At 40.7% G+C, this 16,882-nt stretch overlaps 1 protein-coding gene across 2 annotated transcripts in view; it reads right to left on the bottom strand.

The window, feature by feature from the left end:
• Positions 1 to 1,812: 1,812 nt before the first annotated feature.
• Positions 1,813 to 16,882, bottom strand: part of PDSS1 (decaprenyl diphosphate synthase subunit 1) — a 19,150-nt gene continuing 4,080 nt past the window's right edge. Inside the window, exons 3-8 of one of the 2 annotated variants that reach the window (XM_021711880.1) lie at positions 16,393 to 16,457; positions 15,831 to 15,951; positions 12,701 to 12,831; positions 5,209 to 5,350; positions 2,261 to 2,372; positions 1,813 to 2,159 (exon numbers count right to left, since the gene is read on the bottom strand). In XM_021711880.1, the coding sequence (XP_021567555.1) occupies positions 2,020 to 2,159; positions 2,261 to 2,372; positions 5,209 to 5,350; positions 12,701 to 12,831; positions 15,831 to 15,951; positions 16,393 to 16,457 (711 nt within the window). In that variant the 3' untranslated portion in view covers positions 1,813 to 2,019. Of the gene's footprint in view, positions 2,160 to 2,260; positions 2,373 to 5,208; positions 5,351 to 12,700; positions 12,832 to 15,830; positions 15,958 to 16,392; positions 16,648 to 16,882 lie in introns of those variants that run through there. The other variant, XM_008057164.1, reaches the window with a different exon arrangement.

Genomic DNA, 16,882 nt, shown 5'->3' with positions numbered 1-16,882 from the left:
CTTGGTGAGAACTCATCTCTACAATAAATAAAAAAATTAGCCAGGCGTGGTAGCCCGTGCCTGTATTTCCAGCTACTTGGAAGGCTGAGGCGGAAGGATCGCCGGAACCCAGCAGGTCGAGGCTGCACTCTAGTCTGGGCGACTGAGTGAGACTCCAACTAAAAAAAATAAATAAATAAAAATAAAAAATAAAAAACACACAATTTCCTGGAAATAAAACAACAAAACTGGCTGAGATTGTGGCTGCCATGTTTTACATAATTCACATTCCTTCGAGTTTCAATTAGGTCTTTTTAGGAAGAAAATGTCCTCATTTCTGGCTCACAATTACACATTCCTTGACACCTTTCAAAACAGAGACACTATTAGCAAGGAGTTTTTTTCACCTGAGGGGTCTGAGAAAAAGCTCTCTTTAACTGTAATTATGTTAAGAATATATCATGACAGCAATTTACATTTCACTCTAAGTCTTCTCTTGTGGCTTTAATTATACTGTAATGTGTCCTGCCTGGTCTTATCTCTGTGCATCTGTTGGGCTGAGAGATGGCCAGATGGAAATCTCTATGGAGAGATTTGTTTACCATTCATGAACTAACACTGAATACCACACATCTTAAAAAAATAATTTATTTATTAACAAGTATGTGTTTATTCTTACATGTTTAACTTTTAGTCACCTTCAAAGTACCCTCCATCTGATGCAATACACCTCACGAGATGATTTTCCACGGCTCGAAAGCTTTTAAACTGGTACATTTTGATGTCTTTTAGTGCTTCTGCTGTTTTTTGTTTCACCTTTCCCACCAGGCAAAACATTTTCCTTTGAGGACTTTTTTCATCCAGGGGGGAAAAAAAGTCACCTGGAGCGAGACTAGGTGAACTGGGAGGGTGGGGCACGGGATCATGCTGTTTTTTGGTCAAAAACTGCTGATCACTCACTCAATGCAGTGTGGGCAAGTTCCAAAAAACAATTCACGGAAGCCAAACATAGCCTCTCACAACAATGCTACATCGTACACTGATGCCAATGGATACTAATCTAATGGGAGAAACCTGTACTACAAGGGGCCCGCCCTCATATATATGTATACCCACACACACACACACACACACACACACACACACACACACACACACACACATACACGCACACATGCAGAGAAGAGGGAAGTCCAGGGAGAAAGCAAGGGGAAAATAGTTATGGTTTATGATCAATTTATACTCCGCAGAAATACGGCTTATGCTTATTTCAATTAGTTATTAGAAGGATCTACTACTCACCAAAAGTATATAGAATACTAGTACAATCTAATTGTTAGATATTTTCTTCTGAATAAATATATATATATATATATACACACACATATATTTTTGAGTTGGAGTCCTGCTCCGTGGCCCAGACTGGAGTGCAGTGACACACTCCTGGCCACCGCAGCCTCGACCTGCTGGGCTCCGGTGATCCTTCTGCCTCAGCCTTCCAAGTAGCTGGAACTACAGGTGCACGCTACCACGCCCGGCTAATTTTTTGATTTATTGTAGAGATGAGGTCTCGCCAAGTTGCCCACGCGGGTCTTGAACCCGTGGGCTCAGGCAATCCACTCACCTCAGCCTTCCAAAGCATGGGACTACAGGCTGAGCCACTGAGCCCGGCTGATAAATATTATATTTAAGAACATAGCATTTCATCACTTTTTAAAGGTGAAATGTCAAAAATCGTGTGTCTGACAAAAATCATGAGGGCATTTATTTATGGTAAGTTATTCAAAATGTTACACAGTTGGGCATTAGATTGGGGAATAGACTAAAAAGCTTATCTTGACTCAATTCTTGGGAAGAAAAGATGAAAAGTTAACTCTTGCACATCCCCAAGATGGCAAAAATGAAATCCACAGCACATGTTCTCTGTTATTTAGGTATGTAATTCTTTCCTCATTGACCTCTTGGGACTTTGGATACTATTTTAAGGTTCTCCAATTAAATGTTTCTAGATTTAGCTCCCTTTAAAGAGCTATGGGCTTTTTAACTTGAAAAAAGACAGAACGTACATACTGCTTTACAACTGTTGGCTATCAGGCTTGCAGTCTTCTTGAAGGTCTTTTCAAGGTAGTGTGCAAATCTTTCATTCTCATTTTCTTTTGACCCTAGCTGAAGAAATTCACCTACAAACAAGGAAAGCAATAATTTGAGATATGATTTTTTTGCCTGGCTGAATACCAAGGCTGGATACCAAAAAAAAAAAAAAAAGCCAGAATCAACCTACCCCGCACCAAATCTTCAATAACTTGGGTTAAAATAGTTATAACAGTTGTATTTCCAATTCGTGCCAGAGCCATAGATGCTGCAGAAAGTATTAAGTCTCCAGCAAGAACAGCCTAAAAAAAAGAGGAGGAGAGAATGTTCAGAGAAAAAGATCAGAGCAGCGCAGCCAGTGATGAAGCTGACTTGTCAGAAGAGAAATAGAGAACGGAAGGGTCATCCTGGATGTTTCTTCCCCTTCCTCCTCTTCAGCAGGCTTCCGTAACGCATTTCGCACAGTGTTTGAACAGGACTAGCTCTCAGAAATGACCGTGTCTATCTCTCTAATTTATAGCTGCAGAAATGAATGCCTAGACAGGAAGGGCAGCTTTCCCTCATTTCAGCTCCCAACTCCCACCAAGATGCAGCTGCCTTCAGCTTAGCTACAGGGGGCCCATTTGTTCTTCCCTAAACCATGCCTCTTGCCTTCCCACTTACCTTTCCTTCGGCTCAAAAAGTCCCTCCCCTTCTTCACGCTGGGGGCTCATTTGCTTAGCTAATTCAGATGCCACCTCCAGGAAGTCTCTCCTGATCCCTCAGAATAGTCAGATGATTCCTTTTTTTTTTTTTTTTTTTGAGTTGGAGTCTCATTCTGTTGCCCAGACTGGAGCGAAGCAGTATGCTCACAGCCACTGCAGCCTCAACCTGCTGGGCCCAGGTGATATTTCTGCCTCAGCCTTCCAAGTAGCTGGAACTACAGGCGCATGCACCACACCCGGCTAATTTTTTGATTTATTGTAGAGATGAGGTCTCCCCAAGTTGACCAGGTCGGTCTCAAACCCCTGGGCTCAGGCAGTCCTCTCTCCTCCACCTCCCAAAATGCTGGAATTACAGGCGTGAGCCACCACGCTTGGCTAAATGCCTCCCTTTTGTGTGAGCACGACATTCCATGCACCCTGCAGCTCTCACACTCACAATCATCTCAGCTAGTACCTAGCATACCCTAATGCAAGGCATGGCACATTATTTCCAATGAAAACTATGCCAAGGAATTTTGGCTCCAAGTTCAATGCTCTTTGCACTATTTACACTACTCTCATACCTAGACAACAGTTTTTTCACTGAACACTAGGTAATCAATATTTTTCCAGTCTTCTTTAGGTTGTGAGTGGATGTCCACATGGTATCAGCAACTAGTTATAAATTACCATATATGCAGTTGAATTATATGCTGTAATCAAATATACTATACATTCATATTAATCTGCATATTTAAAGCAAGTGTTATATTCTCTGATAATTAGCCATAAATGTTAGGGTTCACAGAACTTTTGACTTAACCATTTTAGGTATCTATTACTTGTTAGTTATCTAGTATCTAAAATAGTGATGTCACCAATTAATCACCACTCTATATAATATCCATATTATAAAAGATATCCTAACATAAGCATACACTTACACAGTTGTTTTACACATTATTATATATATGTACACACGTACATATCCACCCAACTATCCTAGTATCATTAGCCGCTCAGGGCTCAAGATCCCTAAGCCTTCATTAATTTCTCCTCATGGCCCCAGGGATCCTAGAGACCAAAAGCTTCCAGCAAATAAAACTGAAGTCACAAGACTATGGATGGCTAGGGGCGAGGAGTTAAAGGAAGGGTGGGGATGCCCAGGCCAAGGCTAATAAGGCCTCATGGAGAGGGCCCTGGGAGGAGTGGATATTTGCACCAGCAACACAGTAGTTGTGGTTTAGAAGCAGAAAAAGGAGGTGCCTGGCAGGCAGCCCTGTGCTGGGCAGATCACTATCAGAGCTGAAAGGCAGGTGAGGGTGGCACACGCGTCATTTACCTGCCCTCAGAAAGAGACAGGCACGTAGGAGGCTAGCCAAGAAGAACACCATTTGTGCTCTTGATCCTCTTCCCCAGCCCAAGGACTCCAAACAAAGCTTTAGGTTGGCTCTGCCTGAAAAACAGACATAGCTGACTGCAGGGACAAGTCATAAAGTTACCCATGTCCTCTCCTAAACAAAACTCCATTCACTTTTTGCCAACATTCCGATGAATGGAATTCAGTCAATAAGACATAAAATCTTTAAATCTAACATTTGAAATAAAAGGCATATAAATGACACTGCAGGACCCAATTTCACAACAATGCCACTGATGTTAAAACTAGCATGTGAAGATAACAATGGATATATGTATTTCTTCTTTTAATAGGGACAATAAAACAGGAAGGAACTCTGTGAGGGAGGGTGAGTTACATTTGCATTAACTCTGTTCTTCAGTTGGGCAAGTCAGTCAATGAAGACGTGTGTGGTAGAGGACACATCCTCTCAGAAGGTCCGTGTATCTTCATTTTCATTTGTTCAACTTTATTCCCACTCTTCACCCAGAATTTACATATTCTCAAACAAAATCTCTATTTCACACACTCCCTCCAAGGCACGCTAATAAAATATGAAAAAATGCTTTAAAATATACATATATAAGCCAAACTCAATTATAGAACTTCTATTTCAAAAGGTAAGATTTTCATGGTAGAATAGAACAGTATCCCCTGAGGTTTCTTTTTTCTTTTCTTTTTATATATTTGCCTTGACACTTACATGTGGCAGTTAATCAACAAATGTTTAAGAAATTAAACAGAATCTGGGTAATCTGAGTCCAAAAGTAAGATGTATAGTTCTTTTTTGGATACTAATGAAAATCCCTTCCCCTCGAACCAAAGGATTTCTATATGAAACTGTGAATAACTAGACATACTAAGTTTAATTTTCTATGATATTTTCTATTATCTATCAATATTTGTATACAGACAAGAATATTTTTGAAATTTAGAAGACCACATTTGAATAAACATATCTTACTTTTTAACAAGACAAATTTAAAAAGCAAATGCAATCCAAAAAGCATGTGATTAAGTAAGAAAGATTTAATAAATAAATAGATAAAATCATACCTTCTTTTCACCCCAGATCTTATTAACTGTGTGCTTTCCTCTTCGAGAAGTTGCATCATCAATAACATCATCATGAACCAGACTAGCAGTGTGGATCATTTCTGCAATTAAGGCTATGGAGCGCTGGCTGGCTTGCACATCTCTAATTAACAGAAAGCAATGCTTTTTAACAGACGCCGCCTAGAACCTTCTCAGCAATCACCTTGTGAAAACTGGACATCGGATCTAGGATAAAGAATTTTATTTCTCTAAGAGAAACTGTATAAAAACATTCGTTTCCCTACAGAGCCACTTCTATCATTTGCAGAACATTTTAAAATGTACAAGAAACCTTGTCAAGATAATAATTTATAGGCTCCACATTAAGAAGTAGAATTTGCATTGCTAACAAAAAAAGAGTAAGCATCTCAGAAGTCTGGCCACTGGGCTGAAGAGTTCTCTTTATAATAATGGTCTTGGTCAGTTGTGGAAGTTTATAATTAGCTACAATTAAATTTCAGGAATGGATGGGGAAGATAGGTGAGAGGCATTTTTTTAAAGTGTATTAAAGACCCAACTGTTACAATGTTCAGAGCTTTCGCTATTAAATTCTTAGTACGACAACCTCAATAACCAAGACAAAATGTTTGTAAAAATTTTCTTCCAATTCCTATTTAACTTTTGTATTAGAAATTTAAACTTCTGGCAGGGCATGGTGGCCCATGACTGTAACCCCAGCACTTTCGGAGGCTGAGGTGGGAAGATTGCTTGAGCCCAGAAGTTGGGGGCTGCGGTGAGCCATGATCATGCCACTGCACTCCAGCCTGGGTGAGAGTGACACCCTGACTCAAAAAAAAAAGTAAACTTGTATTTTTCAAGTTTAACACAAACTATAGGATAAGCACTCTCAAGAAGATAGTAAATATAGAGGTGTGAATTTTGCAGTTAAAAGGTACTATCCTCAGCTTCTTTCAAATCATTATCATTTTCACCGTCATCATCTATAGGAATTTTTAAAAACTGAATTTTAATAAAGTCAACCTGGGGAAATAACCAACTGAATTTTTGGAACGTAAAAATGTGCCTGACTTAAACACACACTAGACCAATGTTTCATTTATTCAGCTTACTTTTCAAATATCATCAGGTTATATCTTAGAGGGGAGAAAATGGAGTGGGATACTAAAATATGACTTTTTCTTTAAAAATCTAATCTGAACATCTGCATAAGGTGATACTCATTGTAATTCCTTAGACCCAGCAGAAAGTAATGAAAAATGAAGTATAAGTATATAAACCATACTGCAATTTAACTATAGCCATTAAATCAGCATGAGATCTTCTGATCTTGCCTTAAATATAATTTTAAAATATGACTCCTTGCTAGCTCCTCTTATGTAAGGCCTTAGAACCAAACCCTAGAACCTTCCAACTGCTTTCAGCCTGGAAATCAATTATAAAGTGCTACTCATTATTTATTAATATTTCACAATGATAACAGTTCTTAATATTTCCATATCAACAGATTCTTCAAAAGAGGAAGAAGTAAAGCAAAAGCAATGGAGGCTAGAGACAAATTATCATATAAAAACTACCTCAGTAAAAGAGAAAATAGAGGCTCAGATGGCTTTAAAGAGTGTGCTCTGAATCCCTCAGAGAGATACTTGATCCTTACATTAGGAAGCCTAAATATTTTTTTGGTTTGTTTTGAGTAGGAGTCTCACTCTATTGCCCAGGCTGAAGTGCAATGGCACGTTCATGGCCACTGCAGCCTTGACCCGCTGGGCTCAGGTAATCGTTCAACCTCAGCTTTCCAAGTAACTGGAACTACAGGCATGTGCCACCACACCCCAGGCGAATCTCAAACCCCTGGACTCAGGCAATCCTCTTGCCTCTGCCTCCCAAAGTGCTAGGATTATAGGCGTGAGCCACCACGCCCGGTAAGGAAGCCTAAATATTTTCCGTAAATTTACCAGGCCCTATCTCCTTTGAGGTGAATGCACAGGAAAAGATGTAGACTTTTACAGTTGTTTTTTTGTTAATATAAAGGCTATTATTAAGAATATTTTCTCAAGTGAATTTCAAGCTAATAAAAGACACACTGCCTACTAGTAGAACTTACCTTAAAACAACTGTCAAGGCCTCTAGCCTTTCTCATGCATTCATAAGTTGGACACCACTTCCATCAGCAGAAATTGTGTCACAGACAGGGGCTCCTGCTGAGAAGTTGCAGCAAAATGGCAGCGTTCTCTGAGACACTAGAGTTTTTTTTGTAATTTGAAGCTATTAAAACAAAGATTTCTGAAAGTATCTGGAAATTTCATAGACTATATGTATATAAAGATATCATTTTGCATGGCTAAATAGTGATGAACAAAATTAGGATTCTTGCTTAGAATGTCATTTGGCACTGTGACACAGCCTCTACACAGAATAAACATATTTGAGGTGCCTCATAATTTTTTTTTTTTTTGAGTTGGAGCTCCACTCTGTTGCCCAGACTGGAGTACAGTAGCACGCTCCTGGCCACTGCAGCCTTGACCTGCTGGGTCTGGCGATCCTTCTGCCTCGGCCTTCCAAGTAGCTGGAACTACAGGTGCGTGCTACCACTCTTGTCTATTTTTTTTTTTTTTTTATTTATTGTAGAGATGAGGTCTTGCCAAATTGCCCAGGTGGGTCTTGAGCCCACGGGCTCAGGCAATCCACTCACCTCAGCCTCACAAAGTGTGGGATTATAGGCTGAGCCACCAAGCCTGGCTAGAGATGCCTCATAATTTTATGATTTCTTTTTTCCTATAGAAGTAGGCTTTAAGGTGTGTCAGCTTATATCTAGAAAATATTGCCACTGATTATCCATAACATAACAGTGGGACAGATGACCAAAATGTACAGATTGCAGAAAAACCCCACACTGTCTTTAAGACGACAGCTCCAAAATGCCAAATAGAATCACACCTTCAAAAAGTTGGGCATCATTTCTACTTCCTACTGTGAAACAGATGCCACACTTTCCCAGCTTCTGAAAGAGGCGACAGGCAAGGAGGCATAGAAAAAGCAGCCCTTAGTCTTGAAAGTGGCCATGTCCTCTATAATTCACACCTGTGAGAGTATGTTTGGATTCAGCAAGCCCCTGAGGACATTTTTTTTTCTTCATCAGTTTAAACATTCATTTCTAAGAATTTCAAACATACATAAAAATAAATGAAACAATTCCCCCATGGACCTTTCTCCTAGTTTACATGGGATTTTTGTAAAAAGCTCAGACTTGCAAGCCATCATCTGTGGTCACTGCCCATTCATCTACCTAAGCCTAGAGAAGCACACCAGGCTTGGAGTGAAGTCTGTCTCTCTTTGGTGGGGATTTTTTTTTTTAAAGCTTGATCATAAAAGTCATCGATTTGTTAGCAGCTTTAATATCAAGAGAAAAGAACTAACATCCAAAAGCAGCAACTCCTGAATACTTTCAGAATTAGCTCCAGATAAAACAGATCCCTACAAAGTTGTATCATAAATGATGCAGGGGTTCACACTAGTGTTTATTTTCTTGCCACTGAAGAAGCACTGTAGAAGCTTTTAAATCTTGGGCTACATGAAGAGTGACCTCTCCCTGATGATGTCCTGGATCTGCAACCTATCCAGTTGTTCTGTGCAGAGCTTTCTCCACAGGATCCAGGATCTCCACAGAATAATGTAGTGTTCTGTTTTTCACACTGGGCACGGATAATAAAAATGTAGAAGTTGATTCTTTTGCAGACAAAAATCAGCCTCGTCCTGGTGAGGTGAGTGCTGAAAAGGGTACACATACCATGTTCATATGCCCTCTTGCTCTCACTGATGTTCTTATGCTTGACTTTGAACTCACTGATGCAATGATGAACATCTGCTCAGTAGGTGTCCCTTAGTGGGTATTTCTTTTGGCAGACTGTACTTCAAGATCCATTTTAATAGTGAGTATGGACACATCAAAAGTGCCATCTTGTAGGTTAATGACAAGAACAATTCTTCTGGCACCAACTTTCTTGCCTATCCCATAAACAGCAGCATCATTAGCTGGTTTAATGATTCAGAACATACAGAAACCAAGAATGGTTCTAGAATTGTTAGCAACCTGACCTTGGGAATCAGTTCACATGAGTCATACTTAATACTTAATGGACAAAATACTTATTTTGTTCATCTTTCCAGGGTAGGCTTTGGTAATTTCCTTAGTCTTTATAGAGTTATAAAAGTTACCTTCTCTGTATATAGAATTTTTATCACACCTGACTCTTGACCAATTATCTAATATGACAGCTGCATCTTATAATCCGTCCATCTAATCATCTAGTCCAGTTTTAAAAACTGGACTAGTGGGATCCAATGCCACTTGACTGTTGGTATAATCAGGACCAACAGATGTGTGAACAACGTAACTTGGGTAATCCTGTTATCTTGATTGTCGGCAATGGTATTCACTTCCCAATGCTGTTTGAGTTTCACACAGGAACAGAGGGTTCCAAGATCCAGGTGCCAACGATAACAGCAGGTCCCTTCAGGGAGGCTGTTGAGCAGGGCAGCAGGTTAAGTTTAGTTTTTTAAGAAAGATGTAGCCACCACAGCTGTGCTGTATTCAACAAATGGAACGATTTTGTAGAAACTTATTTAATATAAAGCTCTTTTTTGACCTGGACTCTCTGGTGAAATAAGTCCTGCCCTAGTTTGGGTTTTGCTGAACTCTGTTTCAAGTTAGGTTCTCCAGGAAATAGATTCTGAGACAAAGTTTAAACATACAGGATGTTGACTCAGGCGTGCCCTTGGGATGGACATCTGAAGGAGGGAGGGAGAAAGGAAGGGATCGGGACTGAGAAGAAGAAGCCGATCGGCAATGCAGACCCTTAGACAGCCTCAGACACCCCGTAAGGCACTCGAGCTAGAACGTTCCTTCATCTGCCAGTCTCTGGATGAAGGCTGCCTCGAGAAGGGTCTCAGCCTAAGGTGAGGATATTCTTGTAGCCAAAGCAAGCCCTGAAGGGGCTGAGAAGTGAAGGACAATAGGCACCATGAGTACTTGGCACAGCAGCTGGGGTATAGAGCTCTGCATCGAAGGGGGTCTGAAAGCATGTCTCAGAATCCACCACAACTCTGTTTTCTGGACATTCCGAGTCCAAGTCATCTGCTGTATGCATTTCTACTTTCCCCAGCCAGGTACTGTGGTTATTGGGATAGATGGAGGAAACAAAGATTGGCTCTTAAGATTTTCAGGGCCATATTACCCCTTGAGAATATATTGTAAGCCATGGAAACACTTCCCCAGAAAAAAGCCAATGCACAAAAATTTTTGCATACCACCTCAAGGGGTTTAGAGACCGTCAGAGCTCCATGGATCTTAGGTTAAGAACTCCCAATAATCTAGCAGGGAACATTGCATGGACAACAAAAAGACTTAGTGAAGTAAAAGAGAACAATCAATAAGGTAGTTTCTCCCCTTTTCAATTTCTTAAGACATCTGTTTAATTCTGTTTTCTAAAGTCCCCTCCAAAATTCTGTTTCTAATATCCCCTATTTAATGCACAGCTTGGAGCAAGGAAGATATCTGATCAGCCACATGGCGGCTGTTAAACTTTTGGCAAATGATAACGCGGTCTCTCTCAATTGTGCCATCACTAACAAGAAAGCATGTCAAGTTCAGGAATGAGTTCTGGTGCCACTGGGGCTGGAGGAGCCTCTAGTGGCAGTGGCTGAACAGAGGCTGTGCAGGGTCCTGCTCCTGAATCTTCAGCTGCCATTACTGTCCTAAGCCTTTCTCAGCAAGCAAATTCACCAACAGCCCAGCTCTCTAAAAGCCCCTGCTCTTCTTGCTTTGAAGGGACATCGAAGTAATAGCTAGATACTTAAGTGTCTGATTCAAAAGGGTCCTTAGGTAGCAAGTATTTTCAAGAAGTTGGGACTTGGAGAGTGGTATTGTTAGGATCCTGCACCCAAATCCATGCCACAATGCGACCTTCATCTCCATGTTGGACTCTGCCTCTGCAAGATGACTTTACTAAGCCCCGCTCCAGTCACTTACAGGGAGAATGAAGCTGCAGCTCAAACACCCCCTGGAGTGGGCAGTATTGAACTTACTGCTCCCAGAGATTTCACTGCTTACTCGAAATATACTATGAGCTCTTTGAGAGGCCCATTGTGAGTGGAAGTCAACCCTGAGCAGTGTGATGTGCTAGACATGGAAGGGCCCAGCAGTGAGGCAAGGAGGGCAGATTGAGCATCCGCTAAGAAGCAGTATCTGACAGTCATTCTTAAGGCATCATTAAATCCAGTGCCGATAAATCTTAGGTATTCATTAAGGTATTATCTACTGAGAAGAGGAAATACAATACAAATGTTCAACACTAGGGAAATGTATTAGTACATTATGGCCTACTGGAATTCCCATCAATAGACTGTATAATGTAATTATGGTGATATTTCAGCAGTGTGGGAAAGAGATTAAAAAACAGCAGTAAGTAAAGCAGAATGCCAAATTAAATATATTGAATGTCCGAATACAAGAGTGAAGGAGAAGAAGGAATGAGGAAAATCGCGATGTGAGGTAATAGGAAAAACTTTTTTTCATATTAAGATTTTCTTTAAGGTAGTCTCTCTGAATGCCCTTATTCTAATTCAGGGGGGTGGGGGAGGGTGCCTGATAAAAAGATTTCCTTTAAGCCAGGCTCGGTGGCTCAGCCTGTAATCCCATGCTTTGGGAGGCTGAGGTGAGTGGATTGCCTGAGACCGCGGGTTCGAGACCCACCTGGGCAACTTGGCGAGACCTCATCTCTACAATAAATCAAAAAATTAGCCGGGTGTGGTAGTGCGCGCCTGTAGTTCCAGCTACTTGGAAGGCTGAGGCGGAAGGATCATGGGAGCCCAGCAGGTCGAGGCTGCAGTGGCCGGGAGTGGCCACTGCACTCCAGTCTGGGCGACAGAGTGAGACTCCAACTCAAAAAAAAAAAAGACTTCCTTTAATATTAAAATGTTACAGATGTCTCAATATTTTAAAACATTACATATATTCAAAACATAAGAGTTGAGGATCAATCGTCAAAATATCTTCTTTAAAGATTTCTCTTCTGCACGATTCAGAAAATCACAGGAAGGTAGGCACTCCCAAGGTGGGTGTGTGTTGCCCAGAATAAAGGTGTACCTCATCACTTTGTAACAGTCAACCTTTGGACTAACTGCCCAATGTGTATAAAGATTAAATGTATTTACACATCCTAGTATACTTGTTACTTCCTAACAAGAAAACTAAATTTGGCTCTTAAAATTTTTCTAAAATGTTAACTTGCAGCTAAAGTTATTCTTAAATGGACATTAAAGTCTGGAAAAGGAAGACTAGATTTCAGAGTGATTTTAGTGACTCTAACTTAGAATCTATACATCCCAAAGTGAATTTTTAGATATATGCTACTTCTTAAATGGGAAACAAAACATAACCTTGAGAAGAAAGACTTTCCAAATATAAAATGACAGAGGAGTAAAAGAAATAGCTCACCGGGAGTTATTATGATGAATATTACATGCTCGGGCCATGAGCACCACAATAATTGGTCGAAAGGCTTTTCCTTTTCCATCAAAGTAGTACTCAGACATTTCCTTAAGTTCTGTTGTAGATATGATCAGTTCCTGAAATAAAGTTTCTGCGTCAAAATGGCATCATACTTGCACAGAAAGTCAACAGGATTTTTATTTTTACAAAACTTTGGTCTGATTTCAGTATATTCATTTTAACAGATAAATTCAACACTCAGTTGGCCAAGGCTCTGTCGTGAGGCCACATACTTGGCTGTCCTGCAGGTTGGAACACAAACAATGCCTGGCTTAGCACTGCATGGCCCAAGTGCTGGAGCAGGTACTGCCACCTGCCCTACTAACAGCATCAGACACCAGATGACTACAAGAGAGAGCAGGAGGGAGAAGAAAGCACTGGGTGTCCCAGGGACTCTGGGCTCATGACATCTAGATAGAGAAAGGAACAAGGGTTGGTTATCAGCTTGAAAGATGGAGGGAGGAGAAAAATGGGGAGGATGGGAGCCAGTGGTTATTGGGAGCTTATGAAACACATCGGGGATGTCCTGGGTAGGGAGGCAAAGCAGTTCATTAGCGACAGTAAGATGGTGACCAGGGAAAAGAAGCAGGGGTCGGTCAATCTGGCTTGGTATTTAGCAAAAGACATTCTGAAGGTTCATATGGTTTGCCTGATTGTGAGGTGCTTGCAACTGAATTGGGGAAACAAAAATTTTACAAGTATAAATAGTCAAGGACTAATATGGTGGTAGCCTGAATAATGCTGTATATTAACTATATGAAAAGTTCAGAGAAGGAAGAGATCAGCGTGGGCTAGAAAACCGAATACTTTATGGAGGAAATAAGTGATGACCTGGGATCAGGAGGATAAGCAGGATTTTGACTGTGAAGAGGGGGAGAGCCTTCCAGGAGACGGATGTGTGTGTGTTGTATCTGCCATTCTAGGATGTGCTTGTCTGAATCAGAGCTTATCCACTGAAAGCAGCAGGAACCAACAATGGACCCTCAGCCAGGTGCAGGTAAATACAACACAGCAGGCCTATCATTAGTTCATTAAATTACTGATTCAGTGCCAAGCACTGTAATAAACACAGAGGTCACAGAGATAAGTAAGACAATTCTTGCCTACAAGAGCTCAGAGTCTAGATGGAGAGAAGCAAAATAATCGTTGCAGTTAACGCAACAGAGTGTGACAGGTATGGCGCTATTACTGAGGTAAGCACAGTCACCAGGGGAACCTCTGGCCTGGGCAGAGATAGGGAGGAGAAGAACAAGAATGAGAGGACAAGAGGAATGGGAGTGGCCTGGCCTATGGTTGTGGGGTCTGAAGGCAAGAGACAGACTAGGAGGACTTGGAGAGGAATGAGTAGAGGATCCTTCCCAGGCTCATGGGTGGTACATTTGAGGAAAAGGGACATCAGGAAGAAAAAAACTTTTTTTTTTTTTTTGAGTTGGAACCTCACCCTCTCGCCCAGATTGGAGTGCACTGGCATGCTTCTCACGGTCACTGCAGCCTCAATCTGCTAGGCTCAGGCAATCCTTCCACCTCAGCCTTTCAAGTAGCTGGGATTACAGGTGCATGCCATCATGCCTGGCTAATTTTTTGATTTATTGTAGAGATGAGGTATTACCATATTGCTGGTCTGCAACTCCTGGGCTCAGGCAAGCCCCTTGCCTCAGCCTCCCAAAGAGATAACAGGCATAAGCCACTGTGCCTGGCCACAGAAACAATTTGTGGGGAAAAAGCAGTCTCAGCTATGCTAAGTTTGAGGTTGTTGTAGACTTTTGAGGAAGTTGCCTGGTAAGCAGCTAGCTATATGAGTATGGGAAAAATAATTAAATCTGGAGCAGAGGTATAATTTGGCATAACTTGGGAGACATAAGTATGGAAACAGATATATAAACAACACAGAGGGTAGAGGAGGTCAACAGAATCCCAAGGAATGGCAAAATTAAAGGGGTGGGGTGGAGGTAATGAACCAAAAAATGGCCTTAGGATCTGGGGGAGGAAAGCGTGGAAGCCAAAGGAACTGAGTTTCAAGGAGAGGGAATGATCGAGTGTCTGAAGTTCAAAAGTCAAGGAAGAGGAAAGCCAGAAAGTGTCGATTGAACTTAGTAAAAGGAAGCTACCAGTGACCTGGGCAAAAGCAGTTTCAGGAGAGGTGAGAAAGTAAGCCACAGCACAGTGGTAGACTGAACATGAAGTGACAAGAGAGAGACAGGCAGAGAATACTCTAATGGAAGGGTAGGAGTATGGAAGGGTAGGAGGTACAGGGTCAGGGGATGGGTCTTTTAAAAATGAAGAAACTAGAGCACCTCAAAAGGATGCAAAAGAGACAATGTGAAAGAGAGGTTACAGATAAAGGAGAGGGGAGGCCATTGTTAGGGAGGTCCTAAGGAACTGAGGAGGAGGCAAAGGGGATGGAACTTAAAGAGAGGCAAAGGGACTGTTCCTAGAGAAGAAGGGGATGTTACTTCCTTGAGTAGGAGGAAAGAAGAAAGCATGTAGGGAAGGCACAGACAAGCTGGTCAATGATGATGACAGAGCAGGAGCTGAGGATGTTTCCTCCACAGCCTCTACTTTGTCTGTGAAACAGGAAGTGGCACTGTCTTGAGAATTTGAGAGTCAGTGCACCAGGAGCTTGAGGAAGAAGGTGGGGAACCCTGAAAAGGAGAAGAAGCTGACACGGAGCACATGAACATTTCCAGGCACTTTAGAATCTATGTGAGGTTGGGGGCCACTGAAAGTTTTTGGAAAAAAGAGTTGAAAGAAGAAAGCCACATTTGGGGCAGTCTAGCAATGACATTCAGAATTAGACAAGGAAGACAGTAGCAGGAGTCCCTGGGAGGCGATGCTATGGAGAGGAAAGGATGGTTACATAACACATTGCACAAGTTGTGCTACCTGTACCATTTTTTCAGTTTCTCAACTCTGTTATAACCTCTTTCTGAACAGTAGCATGTGTTACATACTCTGTATCGCCCACCAATGGCATTGTACATATCCAAAAGCCTGCATTGTCTTTTTATAATTCTAAAAACTTCACTGAGTTTTATTAGCTAAAACACTATTTCACAGTAGAATCAAAAGCACTTACCTTTCTAATGTCCTCATACAGACCTTTCAAGTCTCTCCAACCAAGTTTGAAAGGGTCGGTGTATTTCTCACCACTGCGTGTTTTACTATAACAGCACACTGCAGGGGTTGTGTGATGAAACCTGGATCTGCAAAAATGTACATGACTTCATTTTTAAGTATTAAATATACATTTATATGTAGTGGAGTCAGATGACAGAAAATTAAGCCCAAATGCTTGCTGGAAATTAAGCGTGAATCTGAAGAGGTTATTATAATTTAGAGAAACATACGGAATTCTGGTCTTGCTAAATGACAGATCATTAGATCATTTTTATAAACAGGACCTTGAGAACCTACAAAACCAAAGAAAAACTAAACTATGTTCTTGGTGTTCTGGGTTGAGTTCAAATTCATTATATTATTACTTTTTGAAAAGCCAGCGATCACATAGAGCAGATATTGTGGCATTTAGTTAAATAACATATAAAATCTGATGGCCTAGCCCACTATGATTTAGAACAGAAATTTATTGGCAATATGATTAATAATTTTAGTAGTTTTGGTATGAATTATAAACTTACCGTGATATACTATACACATTTGGAAAGGCAGATGTTAAATGCTTCACAAGATTAATATAGGGCATCTATAAAATAAAAGTATCAACAAACTTGTAAGAACATTCCTAGAAAAATTGCTTGAAGCATTGAATAAACCCCCCTAATTCATAGTAAATATAATCTTTATATCTTTGAATCACTCATTTATAGGTAGATTGCAAACTTTAGAAAAAGGATAATTTTAAAAGGTTCCTTTCCTTACTATAAAAATATTTGTCATTACAGAAAACATGAAGAAGAAAGTAGAAAGTAAAAAAGTCATCTATAATCTATCCCTCCCCTCAAAAAAATCCAATTTCCATACTCATATCTATCTTCCCAAACTCGAAAAGTAGTTTTAAAACAATTTCCTCCCATTTGACTAAGGTTGGTCAGAGAATATTAAAAATCAGCATTACTTACATTCTTTTTTTTTTTTTTTTTTGAGTTGGAGTCTCACTCCGTCGCCCAG

The sequence above is a fragment of the Carlito syrichta genome, unplaced genomic scaffold, assembly GCF_000164805.1.
Source record: "Carlito syrichta isolate Samal-C Ts95f unplaced genomic scaffold, Tarsius_syrichta-2.0.1 Scaffold302821, whole genome shotgun sequence".
Lineage (NCBI taxonomy): Eukaryota > Metazoa > Chordata > Mammalia > Primates > Tarsiidae > Carlito > Carlito syrichta.
Note: the sequence above shows the minus strand (reverse complement) of the source record. Positions and strands in the feature narration are given on the sequence as shown.